At 35.9% G+C, this 16,387-nt stretch overlaps 2 protein-coding genes across 3 annotated transcripts in view; one reads left to right on the plus strand and one right to left on the minus strand.

Annotated features, from left to right (window-relative positions):
* Window positions 1-1,636, plus strand: part of LOC145981346 (pancreatic lipase-related protein 2-like) — a 50,969-nt gene extending 49,333 nt beyond the window's left edge. For both annotated transcript variants that reach the window (XM_083114572.1, XM_083114573.1), the window contains one exon: window positions 1,498-1,636. In XM_083114572.1, coding sequence (XP_082970698.1) covers window positions 1,498-1,579 — 82 coding nt within the window. In that variant the 3' untranslated portion in view covers window positions 1,580-1,636. The remainder of the gene's footprint in view (window positions 1-1,497) is intronic.
* Window positions 1,637-7,870: 6,234 nt separating this feature from the next.
* Window positions 7,871-16,387, minus strand: part of prd1 (pleckstrin homology domain-containing protein pruning defect 1) — a 77,697-nt gene continuing 69,180 nt past the window's right edge. The window contains exon 12 of the mRNA XM_083114927.1: window positions 7,871-15,005. Coding sequence (XP_082971053.1) covers window positions 14,898-15,005 — 108 coding nt within the window. The 3' untranslated portion in view covers window positions 7,871-14,897. The remainder of the gene's footprint in view (window positions 15,006-16,387) is intronic.

The raw sequence follows: 16,387 nt of genomic DNA on the forward strand, positions 1-16,387 counted from the left end.
ATGAGAAACAGTGAAATCTGAACAACATTTGCGAACCAATTCTATGTTAATTCTCATTTTGCATTTGCTTCTGTCTTCCTGATCTCTGCTATTTCAACAGATATTGTCAAAGGAAAAAAAGGTTTAATATTGAAGATGAAGGTAATTAAATAAATTACAATTTTTACTAGAAATTCAAGAAATTACACCGACCTCTGTGGCGGAGTGGTTAGCACAGCTCCCTACGATGCCAGAGCTCCAGGGTTCGAATACCGGTCAGGGCATGGGTGTTCTTTGTAAATGTCCCTTCATCACTTTCATATCATCATTCGTTGTGATTAGCCAAACGTGGCAGAAAAGCGACATCAAATAACAATTTAATCAATCGATTAATGAAGTAATTAAACTGTTTATATGCTTACTTTTTTTCATTTTTGTATTTTAAAATGCGTGATTACTTTCTTTGTAGCCTTCAAAACCAGTGAGAGTACTTCTTTCACAGAAATGAATAATTTTTAAAAGGGAAAGCTATCAGAAATAAATTATATATATACATACACATATATTAGATAATTTAAATTGCCTTTCCCCCTCTTTAGATTAAAAATGATAATAATGATAAAAGATGTTTGAATGTAAAATATATAAACAAAAAATGCAATGATTCCAACTTATAGAACCTCGTGCATCGCAGGGAATATAAAGCTGGGAAAGGGAATTTTTCATCATCCATAGGGAATTTAATTCTGTGTCAAGCAGGAAGGAACCACAATAGAAGATTGGCGCAGGGAATTGAATGTGTGTTGTAGTGATTCGAGAATTTAATATTTGTTTAGCTGTTAGTGGTTTAATATTCGTGCTAGTGCTGTGTTTACTGAAGTTAAAGGTAATTGATATAATACAATATTTGCATGTAAAACTATTTGGAACGGGATCTTTTCCGGATAAATTGCAAATAGTTAATGTAGGTATAGGCCAGTAGCATCTCTTGTACCACAAGTCTTGAACTTAAACTTCCGTGTATAAAAAACAAAAATCGGGAATGCACAAGTAACTGGGTACTGCGGTAACTTGAAGTTTACACTTCAATTAATATTGAGGGTTTTTATTTCACTCGCATTGCTTTCATATTCTGTGCGACAGGTTTTTTCTTATAGATTTATTATATTTTCTTGTTTTATTATTTGAAATTCTAAACGTAGATTAACTGCAAGTGCAATCACAACAATTATTCGACAGTGGTCGCAACAATAAGGTAAAATTTTTAACACATATATTCATAAATGCTGTATGGATGTTGAGGTAAATTTGCAGGCAGACTTCAGGAGTGGGTGGATGAATCAAGTGTCGGAGATTACCCACTAGTTAAAACACTGATGAATATGTAACTTCTTTTACATAGTTGTTAACAAGTGTGTCCATAAAAAACAAAATGCTTTTAAAAGGGGACAGGGTAGTTGTGGGTTAAAACTGTAGAGAAGATTTTGCTCGTAACCTTGTAAATATTTCTCTCTGCAGACAGACTCTTGACTTCCCTTCTCTTGTGTATAATGATGGAAAGATAGACCCTGATACTTCAGTCGACATGCAGAAAACTTAATAAATACATGCTTGAGCACGGAATTAAATATCACAATTACGCCATGTTTTATCATCATACTTGTTAGTTACAATATCTTGTTGAACTGAAATAAATAACTGAAAAGTTGTATACTTGAATGAGAAATTGTTTTTATTTCACACCAACCTTGTAAGGAACCTAAATATTATAACTAAGAATTTCGTAGAGTTAGATTAGGCATGGTAGTGACAATAATTTTACCAATACAATTCAGTGCATAATTCTAAAATAACAATATTCTACCAATCTAGTGAAATAAATTGTAAATGTCCCATGAAGAACCTGAATAGTTCTTCACTGTTTTACGAGGGTCACTATTTATATTTTGAGTCTTGGCAACACTGATTGAAGTTAGGCGCGATTTGACGTTTGCACGGAATCGTCTGGCATTATTGACCATAACGTCCTTCAAATGTTTTGTCAATAGCTTCATTTGTGTTGTTTATGTTGCCTTGGAGATTGCGCGACAACAATAAAATGGAATTAACTCGTGAACATTTTCGTGCGATGATTTTTTACGATTTTCGATGTGGATTACCAAGACAAGAGTGCATCGATCAACTTACTTCCACATTTGGCGATGAAGCTCCATCCTTTGCCACTGTGAAACGCTGGTATAACGAATTTAATCGTGGCCGCCATTCGATCACCGACGAGATTCGCAAAGGTCGTCCAAAATCAGTTGTTGTTCAAGAAAACATTGATGCTGTGCAAATCCTAATACTGCAAGATCGTCATGTGACATACTGTGAGATTGAGGCAACCATAGGCATTAGTTCCACCAGCATATATAAAACATTACATGATCATTTAGCTGTGAGAAAGGTATGTTCTCGTTGGATCCCACACAATTTGACAAAAACTCAAAAAGACGCTCGCGTCAATTGGTGCAAACAAATGCTCAATAAATACAATCGTGGTGCTTCAAAAGACGTATATAAGATTGTAACAGGTGACGAATCATGGATATATGCATATGAGCCGGAACGTAAACAGCAGTCGACTGTATGGGTGTTTCAAGATGAACCCAATCCAACAAAAGTTGTTCGCGCTCGAAGCACATCGAAACAAATGGTCGCCTGTTTTTTCGGGAAAACTGGTCATGTGGCAACTGTGCCTTTAGAGGAACGTAGAACGGTCAACTCTGAATGGTACACAACAATTTGTTTGCCAGAGGTCTTCGGTCAAATACGGAAAACAAACAAACGCCGTCGGATCATTCTTCATCAAGACAATGCCAGCTGTCACACATCTCGTCTAACAACCGACTTTATGAACAGTCAAAAAATCGAATTGATGGGTCATCAGCCGTAGTGTCCTGATTTGGCACCCAATGACTTCTTCTTGTTCCCGAATGTCAAGAATAAATTGCGTGGACAACGATGTTCGTTGGCGGAAGACGCCGTTCATGCATTCAAAAACCATATTATGGAGGTGTCTCAAGAAGATTGGAAACACTGCTTTGACAAATGGTTTGAACGAATGCAAAAGTGTATTGACCATAAAGGAGAATACTTCGAAAAACAATAAAGCAGTTTTCAATGCCAAATTCCTGTTTTTTCATTGTTAGGCTCAAAATATAAATAGTGACCCTCTTATTTCAAAGTTCATAATGTAAAATACTCACAATTAAATGCGTTATAAGCTGGACGGGCTCCATGAAGAGAGTAAAACAAGATTTTTTCAATTTTGTTAGAAAACTTTCAGAGTGGTCAAGTAAAGTTTGGAGAAGTGTACCTGTGTGGTGACCGGTTTACACCCAAAAGTAACACAACAGTAAAACGGTTACTTTTGGCAGTAAACTGGATCAACGTGAACTCTGAAAACGCATTTAATTTGTTATTTCGACACAGTTTACTGCCAAAAGTAACGGTTTACTGCCAGTAAACCCAGCTAAAAATGCTTCACTTTTGGCAGTAAACCTCATCAAAACATTTGGAATTTGGAATTTCAGGGGATTAGTATGATAAATTTCAAGAAAATGCTTCCAAAAGTAACTATCATTGGGCGGATTGTATAAGTCACATATGTCGTTTTGCTGTTTTTATGCTTCCAGATTTTAATTTTCGAAGACAAATACACAAATCACAATGAATTTTGATTTTATTGATTGATTGGGTTTATTTTACTGTTTTGAAAAATTTACACAAATTTCTGTGAAGAAGAAAATTAATTTTGTCCCCTCTTTCAAAAACTTAGAGCGGTCGTGTAAGGCTGACTGTTACTTTTGGCAGTAAACCGTTACTTTTGGAAGCACATAACCAAAGTAACGGTTTTGTAACAGTTTACTGCCAAAAGTAATGATCATGTCTATGTTTGTGTTAACCATGTGCATTCCCTTTCAGGTGGAGGAACTTCGTAGTCTGAGTTACATACACGAGGACTGGTCAAAAATTGAGATTACAAGGTGTCTACCAAAATAACACATTCAAAGTTCTTGGCTTTTTCTTGACCTTTTTTCCCCCTAAATAGGTATAGTTGGAAATTAAGAAAATAGACTATTCAATGAAAAACCCCTAACACAAAGTGAAAAGATGAAAACTGAAGTTGTACTTTAATAAGAGATTTAGACTTTAATTATTAATGCATGTAAAAATTTATGCTCCAGATTTTGTCCTGGATGGGGAAAGGAAACATTAATATTTTTACAGAACTTGATGCATATAAGAATACAATTCTTAAGAAACAAGGCGAACCACAACTCAATAGAATTTTAGATTTCCAAATAATAAATTTTATCAAATCCCAGTACAGGTATATAACAATGTAAATTCACTATATTGTAAAAAATAGCAAAAATTCTTGAACATAAGCATAATTTCTTGACTTTATCTTGACCTACCTGTTGATTTCTCAACCTTCTTGACTGGTACCTCGAAAGAACCTAATTGCATTGTTGTTTTAAGTCCACTTTATGCACAGAAAGGCTAATCGGGACTGGACCTACTGTTTAAAGTTGGATCTGAACCACTGTGCTTCCACCGGCATCGACCCCAGGACCCCTTGATTACAAGGCGAAGACGTTACCACTACACCATCGGGGAGGCTCTCGAAAGAACATAAATCATAAATTATCATTGTCATGGAGTTGGGTCTTTATGGGTTTGTTGTATTGTTATATTTTATTGTTGCACCTTAATAGAAAAAAATAGTTCACTGTAATCATCTGCGTTCACGTATCTGTGCATTATTTCAGGGGTGTCACAAAGAAAATTGTGTTGGTTCAAAAAGTTTGGAGCAGTTTTGATAAAGTCATAAGTTGAGTTCATTTATTGAGGTTTTTTGCTGTGCCACAACCACGAATAAGAAGTGACGTCAATAAGGGCGAACCATGATAATACTTGTAGTGAAAAAAATAAAATAAGCATGTGTAAGAAAAGTAGTGTTGCCATCTTATGGAATACATTTCTGGAAAATTGGTTCTATTGTCAGCCCTTTTAATGCTGGATGCACTAAATTTGCAGGAAACCACAACAAAAGACCACTCCCCAAGAACACGTAATTGCAGTTCCAAATCTTGGAAAAACATATGGAAAATATACATGTAATTTTAAAAAGAATCATAATATTCAGATAATTGTGAAAATTGGAGGTCTCCTGCTGACTCCTAATTGTCTCAAGTTGCAAATAATATTTATTGGAAAAATTTACTTTTGAAAATGAGTTTGTTAAAAATAGTAACCGCCATTCCAGTATGTGCCAAGTTTTGTTAGGTATATAGTGAACAAAAAAAAAAGACAGACCTGGAATATAATCTGTAGTTTTTAAGAAATCAAGAGAGAATTACTGCATTTTGGTGTAGGTTTCATTTCTCACCCCCTGTCATTGGTTCCAATCCTTAACACATGGCAGCATTTCAGAATAGTAGCCTTCAATGTAACGTGAAGATATAGTTCAAGCAATGCAAGCACTGCTTGCACTATTAGAATATTATTTATTGTACTTCATGCTTTAGCCTTATTTAGTTTCCATCGCAATCAATTTCACAAAATTCTACGGCCTCAAATTGTTTGCAGCTGCCGACACGGGGAAACAGCGCACCCAAAGAATCATATGGCGACCCGTGAAATCTTGTTGGAAAAACAGGCCTCAAACCTTAGAGAAAAGCTGGGCATCTTAGTGCTTCTTGGAAAGCAGAAGGAAACATTGCCAGCAGAACAATAACCATGAGCACATAAAGAAGATCACAAGGATGCTGATAATTAATAATCATAAAATAACCTAAAGAAGCTATTATTATTGCTCTAAATTCCATGGAGGTCACTTAAATTACAAATTATTTTGAATTTTGCAAATTTTAAAATGCATCAAAAATTTGACTTTAGGGGTTGGGACAAAGGTGGAAAGGGTGAGTGGTTGTGTTTTTGGGAAGAGGAATGTCTGCAGTCTGCATCCTGGGTCAAGCTCGAATTACATCACCAGTGTTGACAGCTACAGTGTTGGCAACTGTGAAATTATTTACACAGTAATTCAAGTGAGATATTTAACAAATTTTACAATTAAATTCAATAAATTGATGGCTTTTGAATAGAAATTGGTGTGGAAATAAGTATCTGAAGAAAGAACTATCTTTCGATATTTGTAAAAAGCACAATCTAAATCATATACATTGTATTTTGTATTATTATGGCACTTTATTACTTAAACACTGTATTCATACTCTTCCTGTTGTAATGATTCTGATTACGCAGAATTTCAATCTCCAAACTGATACATCATCTCTCCCGTGAGTGATAAAATTAAGGAAATAGGTTGGTATCACTTTCTGTTGTTTCAGAGCATTTCAAAGTGTTGTTTGGATGCTTTGTAGTTGGGAAAAGAATTTGTGAGGAAGTGAATTTTTGTTGCTGGTGTTTGTGCTCTGAATTAATTGAAATGAACATGAATTTGGGATATGGCGAAGTGAGGGTGTTTTACTGTTTGAGTTGGGTTATTAAGTTCACGTCTTGCACAGATATGTTAATCAGGACTGGTCCTACAGTTCAAAGTGGGATCCGAACTACCATAGAATGTGCCTCAACCGGAACTTGAACCCAGGACCCCTTGACTACAAGGCGACATTACTACTATGCCATTGGGGTAGCCTTATGGGTGTATGTTTTATTTATCAATTTGAATCTGCTTCGTTTAGCTCGAGAAAGAGAGAGAGAGAGAGAGAAGTGTGGAAATGAAAATCGTGGAAGCGATGCGACAAACATCCAATTTACTTGACTTTAAACAAGTTATCTCATGGAGGGTTTGTGCGACACTTCCAGAAGTTTGGAATATATTGTCGTGAGTACATCGTCCATGCATGTGTTTCTGTGCTTGAATGGTTGTCAGAAGCGCCACCTTAATATGAATTGGTGGGGAGGGAGGAAAATTTGAATTAACAATTATATATCGTAACAATCCGTAGTATCTTTTAGTTATTATGGACAACAAACTCCAACTTCCAGTCATTCAACCATCGTTTTCCAATCAGGAAATATTCAGAAACATCACAGGAATGCAGTGTCAGACAGCACTGAAGCTCTTCCTGGTCGTCAGCGGTACGAAATCCAGGAAGAGGCTACAGACCTGACTGTGCATTCGTTTAGTAAGTTGAATTGCAATAAATGTCTGGGAGGCAGAGAGTTCGAGGGCAGTTCTAATTCAGTTGTTGAGGAGCAAGTTACGATTGAATAGAGAGGAGGATGTTCTAGGGAGAGTGTGTTAACGCTAGTCGCAAGTCAGACTCTACGTACACTCACAAGCATAACCTCTCCCAGCAGATCTTCAGTTGGAGTACAGAGACAGGTACATCCTTACATTACCCATGCTGATCCAGTCTTTAGGGGTGTGAAACTCAAGTGTCATGTGTTGCCATTCAAGTGTGTAAATTTAGTACCTCTAGCACCTTACCACCAAGCTCACCACGAGCAGAGAGTGCTTTACCATCAAGGATGAATGATAATTAGTGAGCTACATTCCCAAAAGATCCCCCCCTACCTAAGGGTATGAGACGATATACATATAATAGCTGTCTATATAATTGCTTGCCTCCTTCATCAGTCCATGCTTTGCTACTGCTGCATACCTATAGATCTCATCCACGATCATTTTTATAACTCTGATAAAGTAGTTTACAGGAGTAAAAGGAATTCTTTTTACCCTAAAAGTATCCTTGGACTAATACCAATGGTGCATAAGATCACTATCACAATATTGATAAGTGTTTTTTTTTTTCTAATTCAATTTTGTCATTGTATTTAAATACATAATTTAGAGGAAAACAGAATGAGAAAAATGCATATTTCAAGCAGTTTTATTTTAAATTATTTTACATTCTGTAATGAACAGCTATATATTAACAGAAGCAAATAAAATTTCACAATAACTTTATGCAAAATATAAAAAAAAAAAAAATAATGTCTGCTGCTATGCAAGTAATTTCTTATGCATACAGTTGCAAATACTTTAAATAAAATGTATTTTTCACAAAAAATAGAATACTTTAAACAAGCACAATAATATTCATTGGTATTTTGAAAGGAGAAACATATCACAGATTACGCAAATCAAAAATTTCTTTACACTACGCCATAATTATTTATACCACAGACAGCCACAGGACATTCCTGGAATCATGTACATAGTTATCATGCAATCATATATTTAATGTTGTAAGATACAAAATCAGTCACCTTACATAAAAAAACCTATGATACATGTCAATCACACTCTCATACAAATTATATGAAATTAAAAGCTTGTATTGTGAGTTTAGTCTAATATATTATATATACATATAGCACTTATTACATTTATGTCAAAAGACTACCTCATGCAAACAAATAATGCCTGCTAAACTTTGTACCAAATGAACTTTTCCCAAAAGCTGTATATCAAAATTACATTACAGTCAGATACTGAAAACACATTTAATTTTGCTGCACAACTGATACTTTTTTTTGTGCTACAGAACAATCTTTGTTTTGCTCGAGTGTTGTATGTGTCAACACTAACATTCTTTGTTGTAACAATCGGTATAGATGGAAAAAGTAGATGTGTAACATTATATTTTTATTACTATAATTACTGTTTATATGAACACCCTCTGAATCTAATACATTCCTTAAGATGTGGATGACTACACAAGCAATAGGCCACCTTCTCTTTGGAAAAGTAATACTGTTAACCGCAAAACGTAATAAGCAGTGCAATAACTGAACATGATAAGGGCAGCTGCCATCTGGTCACTCTGGTGTAACTAAGAAAGCCAATTTCAGATGTGTGAATTGGATGTTTACATTGAAATCAACAAAAATCCAATACTTCAACCAATTCCAATACACAATTTCCAGTTTTGAACTCCTTAATAAACCAGTTCATTTCATTAATATTAAATACATAGTGTTTTTTTTGTAATTTTGGGTTCATGCCGTGATTCTTTGTAATACAATAGAATCCAATTTTACGTTCTTGGGTTTTACATTTTTCTGCATTATACATTCAACCATGGTGGTCCCAACACAGCAAAATGTTATAAAATGTAAAAAAAATGTATTAAAAAATGTTTTCCTTCACCTTGGTCCCCAAAAAACATAAAATCGAAGTTCCATTGTACCTGGCATATTATAATGCACACATTTACATGTGAATCACCTACAGTACACCTTGAACAATTTCAGGGAGGTGTGCAACTCTCTTCTTGATAGTAACGATAGTTCAGTATCATTATTAGGGTCTTCCAAAGTCACATGAGTTTAATGTGTTCAATGAGTTATGGCAGTTGGCCATTCTTTTTAAGTTCTATGGACTTCTAAAGTCAATTTTCATGCAATGCATGACATTCGTTCTAGCACAAACCATGTGCATGCGCAGTAGCTTTAAACTGCACTAGTTTGGAAAGTACAATATAATTTGAACAAGGAGCGATATGAAGAAAACATGTGTGTTTTCCAAATGTGATTAAAATTAGCAAGAACACCAGCAACATAATTTTATTAGTGCCAGAAAGATTGGTCTCCTGCTGGATGCCATATGGAAACTTTCCATGAAGTAAACTCTGCAACTGACACTTTCGTCTTATGCATTATTAAAGGTGGTAAGGTAAGTGGTTTCCCCAGGATCACGAGGTCAGTTATTTTCACATGATTTGTGCAATCCATTATGACTTAAGGAATGTGCCCCGGGCCTCTCATGCAAGAACATATGGATATTGAAAGAAGTTGCAAAATTCAATGTCTTGTGTCTGATGAAGGGAATATTCCCAACTAACTGCAGCAACACAAGCCTTCCACCTGTCCCTATCCTGGGCAAGATCAATCCAATCTTTTCCATCCTTACCAATTTCCTTTAGGTCCATTTCAACGTTATCCCTCCATCTTCGTCTTGGCCTCCATACAGGTTTCTTACCAAATGTTTTTGTAATTTTTTGTAGTCCAAATTATCATGTACAATTGATTGCATTATACTTTCTTACTGTAAAAATTATTTTGTTAACATGAAAAGATTTTTTCTAGTATGCAAATTAATATTTTACTACAATTTTCAAGAAACTACAGGTGCCATGTTACACAATAATAGAAAGGGTGGCACTTTCAACCTTTCAAGTTGCTGTCTGCCAAATTATGAATTAGCATGCTGCCACACAAGACTATCTGGTATACAAACTTACTAGGAACTCAGTGCTCAAAGTATTATTGCCATTAAAAGAAAATATCAAAATTTACTTACATGTGGTTTTAGTCCTAAACCGTGGGATGTCAGTCCCATTAGTGGAACCTTTTTCAACAAATTAAACATTAAATTAGTGAAAGGCCTGTGTCAACTAGCGCCGCCATGAGCACAAGCGGAAGGAGAAGGAACCACGCCACCCGTAGCAAGACAGTACACGCCTGACGAAGCCACCAGACGAGTGGCGAAATCGATCGCGAGAAAAAATTACATGGAAAAATTAATAGTAAGCTTATCAGAGTTAATTTTACCTATCTCCATGGAACAGCCAAACGGATATCTTTAGATACAATTAAAAATACGTTAAAAGAGGAATTAGAAAAGGGAAATGTTTACCAATGGTTAACCTATGAAGGTGCCATATGTTACAAAATAATCAATACTGTTATTTATAAATAGCAAATAATAACAATTAAAGAAAGTGTCAAACTGTTGTTATTGTTACATGACTTCTTGACATCACTTTATCACAAGTTTATTATACATATCCCAGATTGCAAAATTTGTCAGGTGTTACCATCTATAGGTGGGATTTGGATCTCAAATTCTCAACACATTCAGTTTCTATTCTACCCAAATCTTTGACTCGGAACAACAGAACTTGTTTTGAAAACAGTTCTTCTGATGACACAGGCTTGCGAAGATTTTGCAGCATGAGGGGTGTAAGGGGTGAGATTCCACTTAGTACACCCAAGTGTCAACCTCACTTCCACATAGTACACCCACACTGCAATTTGCAAACAAACGAGACTCTGACGACTGGCCCTATGGCCAGTATAATTTTGTGTGTTCTGTTTTTTGTCCTTATGTGTCCTGAGTGCCCCTTTGGAGCCACAGCTTTTAACCTAAGTTCAGAATATTTTAAGATTTTAGTTATGCAACATTAGAGTTGTTATTTGTAACGAAAAAAATCAAAATCAAATCAAAATTTTGCAGCATGAAATATTTAATGTGATATAAGTCAAATCGAGTGCCCTGATGTCAGATAGATTATTAGTTTCAGCATATCACGTAGAGATTTTGTACAATTCCACATTTTACTAATCGTGAAGACGTAACAGTAATAGGATTAAAAGCACTCCTTGTAACATTAGTAGAATGATATTTTAAATGCGTGAACATTGCAAAATGTGGTGTTCTATAATGTATTGATTCAAGGACATCAGCAATGGAGATACACCAGGGTGTGAAACACTTGACAAAAAGGAGCTATAGGTATAGTTTGTTCTGTTTCATCATGAACAAAACTGCCAGGTACGATAAATGTAGCAAAGTTCCTATTAATTGACAGACAGAACGTTTTGGTTCCTCCTTTACATATTAAATAAATTTTTGTAGTTATCCCAGGCAAAGATTAAAGAGGGCAGTTTCGATGGTCCACAGATTTTCCAGCTCATTAAAGATTCTGCATTCAGAAATACCACAGATTTTCCAGCTCATTAAAGATTCTGCATTCAGAAATACAATAAATGACTTGGAATTTCAGGCATGGGACTCATTTATCAACATAATCAACAAGTTTTGGGTAATGTTAAAGATGGCTGCCACAAAGGGATTGTGAAAAGCCTCCTTCAAAAGCTGCAAATGCTAGGCTGTAGCATGAGTTTGAAGTTACATTTTTTGCATTTGCACCTTCACCACTTCCCCAAAAACTTATGGACATTGAGTGAAAAACAGGGGAAGAGATTCCATCAGGACATTAAGGAGATGGAAATGCGGTATCAGGGTCAGTGGAATGGCTGACTACTGTTGGTATTTAATAAGGGAGGATCGTCAAGACCACAAATGTAAATGAACAAAGCGAAGGAAAAGATAATTTAATTTGCCTGAGGTATATTTCAAATGATTTCAAGACTCTAAATTTAATTTCATCTTACATGCTTGTTTCATTAAAAAGTTGTCGTTTCTTTCCAGTGTTCATGCATTTGATAGCGTGCTTGATGCTGAGTATTAATGAAAAACCAGCAAGTCAATAAATATTTCATGACACCATTGTAAAATATCCTTACGTGATACAGGAAAACGGAATGCAGATTTCAATTCAGCACACCAAAATTAGGTAAGAACACCTATTTACCCTCATGCTGCAAAACAAAAATTTTATTTCGCAGGCCTGTGTAATGCAATTACATTACAATGCTAACAACCAGGGTTGAGAACATAAATCTGATACCAAATTCAAATACTATGACACAGTTACGAAACTTGCACATGATTTGTTAACATTATATGGCACATAAACAATTTCACCTCTCAACATGATTCAACAGTCACCATATGTAATGCAATCTCCCACAGCAAATTTACACTATAAATATTTGCGGGAAAATAGATACAATAAGGAATTACTGCAGTAGAGAGGAGAGTTAAAAAATGCAAGAAAACTTTGCTTGTTCATCATATAAAATTTGTCCATAAAATCTTCTTCGGTGTGTGCAAAAACAGTGCAGTGCATTTGAAATGTAGGCACATATTTCTTGTGCTGATATGACCATCAGTAGCTTTGTTAATATATAAAGCTTGACTAGAAGTTTCGTGCATGAGGAAAGCAGGAATGCTGACAACATGATCTATGATTGGAATAACACAATAGTACCAAATTTAAAGAACACAGATTTCTATCCTTGACTGATTGCACACATGGATTTCCAGTCGAGTAGTGAGTGGAATATCCTTCCTGAACCTAAGCAGTGGCGGTTCCACCTTTCTGCATCTTATTCTCATCAGTTAAACACAACTGCAGGATATCGTGACTTAATGTAGCAAGTCTTATTGTCAATTAATACATCTACTACTCAAAATTATTTATGACAGTGGGAAATTCATGAGAACACGTTGCAATTAAACCATTCCAGCGGGACCCGTTTAGTGTACTCTCTTTTGGTTTGATTCCTGGACGACAAAGTATTTTGGGTTTTGTGAGGACTTTGAGAGTTGCTTGAGCTGGAAATAGGAAGATGTGGCCTGAGAACCCAGGCATGGAAGGAATGACGAAGTCAACATACCGAATTGATAAATAGAACCAACTGAAAGGGGTGGCAACATTTTGCAATTGTGCGTTCCTAGTAAAGTGTCGGCAGGCTGAAGAAATCAAAAGCAGTTGGGAAATCTCGAGAATGAAGAAGTCAATTAGGCCAACGGAACACACTACATTTTGGCAACCGTGGTAGCCAATTCACACGCTTGTTTCTTCCACTGACTATTGACTTCCAGTTTTATGCGAAGATTGGCTAATTGGGACTGAACCTACAGTTTAAAGTGGGATCCGAACAACTATGTGCCTCCACTGAGTATCGAACCTGGGACCCCTTGATTACAAGGTGACATTACCACTTCATCACTGGCTCTTTTTCCCTAACTTGCCGTCTCTATGACGAGAAAACATAAGGGCTACAATTCCTATGCTAAGTGTGATTCATGAAATGTTCAACAACTCTATGTTTTGCATATCAATATCATAATGACAAACTTAGAATAGCAGATGCAGACTAGGAATGGGTGATATTAGTAACCTCAAATGTTGTTATTGCTAGGAAATGTGCCACAATAAAAACAAACTACTGTGAAAGGATGAGAAATATGGAAGTGACCTAACGACCTATATCTTTGAGTATTTCCATTAACACACCTGCACTGGAGTACAAATAGCTGAAGAAGCAAACAAAACGATGCACGAAAATGAGTATAAAATCATGAGACTAAATAAATTGAGCTTACACAATTCCTTGTGGAACATGCACCACCAGTGATACATTTATCATGTGAGAATTGTGAACATCGTAAAAAATAATGGTCATAATTTACTCCGTAAAAAGACAATTCCTTGCACCCACTGCAAAGTAAATTTCTTGCTCAATTATCGTTGAAGACAACTTCACAAATATGATGAACATTTGTGAAGAAACCCATTAGATGTATTTAATAGTGCCAAACAATAAGTATATTGTTTCATAAAGTTTTACATTATTAATTTACTGTGAAAACCTGTTACTTGAGCAGTGCAATAATGCATTTTGTTCCTTCATCTTTGTAAATGTAATGGAGGCATTCAAAATGTTGTGGGAGTATTTTGTGTTTACATAAGCTAAAAATTTAAGAAATGAAATCTACTACTATTAATAATAGTAATTTCTCTTAAATTCGCTTATTAACTATGCAGAAGAACCAACGTACACATAGAAATCTCCACACTTTCTTCACACGAGGAAAGTGGAATATGGTCTTCCTCAGACAATATGTAAAAATAATATGGGGCAACAGAGAATTCAGTACAATTTAATTAAGTGGGAAGCAAACAGGAAATCGAAACTTATTTTTGGCTTTGATGTATTTCTTTCAATAAAATCTATTACGTCTTAACTTCTTGAAGCTGAGGTAGCCATCAAACTACATGAATACATAGCATGCAATATCTCACTACTTGCACTAAACTTTAAAAATTTACTACAAAATGGCAGCTGCTTTTAATATTACGCTAATAAGCTTTGTCATATTTATACAAAATGCTTCTTTTACATAAAGCTAAGGAATATAATGACTTCCAGCTGCTGTTCATTCAGCACCGAAGAGAATCACCGAGGATCAAAGTCTGCAGGAGTCAGTTGATGTTCAGCAGAGAATCCCACGCCTGGCTCAGCTGCTGGCAGCTGTCCGTGCACTTTTTCAGTAGCTTCTTGTTCTTGATAATTGCCACTGGGAATTCAGTCTGGAAGAAAGCATATATGGAACAGCTTACATTTAGTTTCTCATGTACCAGACTTAAATGTGTTCTTTGCTTCTTTTCTTCATGACGCTGCTTCTCTAAACTGGCTACAGCACATGCTATTCAACTAGGGTTACCAGATCACTATAAGGGAAATGTAGGACATAATGTCTATAAAACACGTGAGTAATTTAAAATTGACACTTTTCAGTTAAAGAAAAGATTTCTTAACTAGTTCTTTAATACAAAACTTCCAAACTTGTAATCATACTAAACAATGCACCTCTTATTAGATGTTTTAGCTGGTAAGATGAGACAACTTTTCTCAAAATTTTAGATTGAGTCAAAATATATTTATGAGAGATTAGACAGTCAAACTCATTGAAATTATGTGGACCAGTATCAAACTTTTTACAGACTTTATGAAAGGAAATATTTCTCTCGTGATTTGATGGTAATGAAAGTATAGTGTCTCAACATTTGCATTATGTCCTGTAATGACTAACAAATATTCAGCAATATGGGGCCTCAAAATTTTGTTCATTAATTGCTTCCGTTGTTCTTCTAGCATAAACTTTTATTCTCTTTTTGGGCAATGATTGAATCAAAATAACTTCCACTATTGAGTTTGGGAGGGCAGTCCATGGACTTGTAACTTGCATGGTTTCTTTTTGTTCAACTGAAACACATATTGTCCTAATTAATATTATGTGACGCTCAAAATGTAGGACATTCATGATATTTCTCAAATTCCTCCCGGACGTCGGACATAAAGCTAAAATGTAGGACATGTCCGGGAAAAACCAGACGTCTGGTAACCCTATATTCAAGACATGAATCATGATTCGACAGTCTTTGAGGACTAGGGTCTACGTCCTGACTGCTAGCCTCGCTCCTAAATGCCTCAGCAGAGATGGGACATCATCCAACCTGTTAAGGGGTGACGTTTGGTCAGCACAACGAACCACCAGTCATAGTTGTAGGTTCCCATAACTGGATTATGATACTCATTCGTAGCTCCACAATTTCCTCACGATGGTGTGGCCACCAGTCCCATACACTAGCTCAGTGGTTCTCAACCTTTTTCAGTCCGGGACCCACCTTGAAGGATATTACACTTCGTGGGACCCATAAGCATGGGCGCCGGCAGAATTACTTGATTGATTTGTTGTTTTAAGTCCACTTTATGCACAGGAAGGCTAATCTGGACTGTACCTACAGTTTAAAGTGAGATCCAAACCACTGTGCCATGTACCTCCACCAGGTATCGAACACGGGACCCCTGGATTACAAGGCAACAACGTTACCACTATACCATCGGGGAGGCCGGCAGAATTACTTGTAGGATTGTGCACCCAGTTTATAATCATAATTTGGCTAACATC

Source organism: Lepisma saccharinum, chromosome 29, assembly GCF_977018435.1.
Source record: "Lepisma saccharinum chromosome 29, izLepSacc3.1, whole genome shotgun sequence".
In the NCBI taxonomy this organism is placed as follows: domain Eukaryota; kingdom Metazoa; phylum Arthropoda; class Insecta; order Zygentoma; family Lepismatidae; genus Lepisma; species Lepisma saccharinum.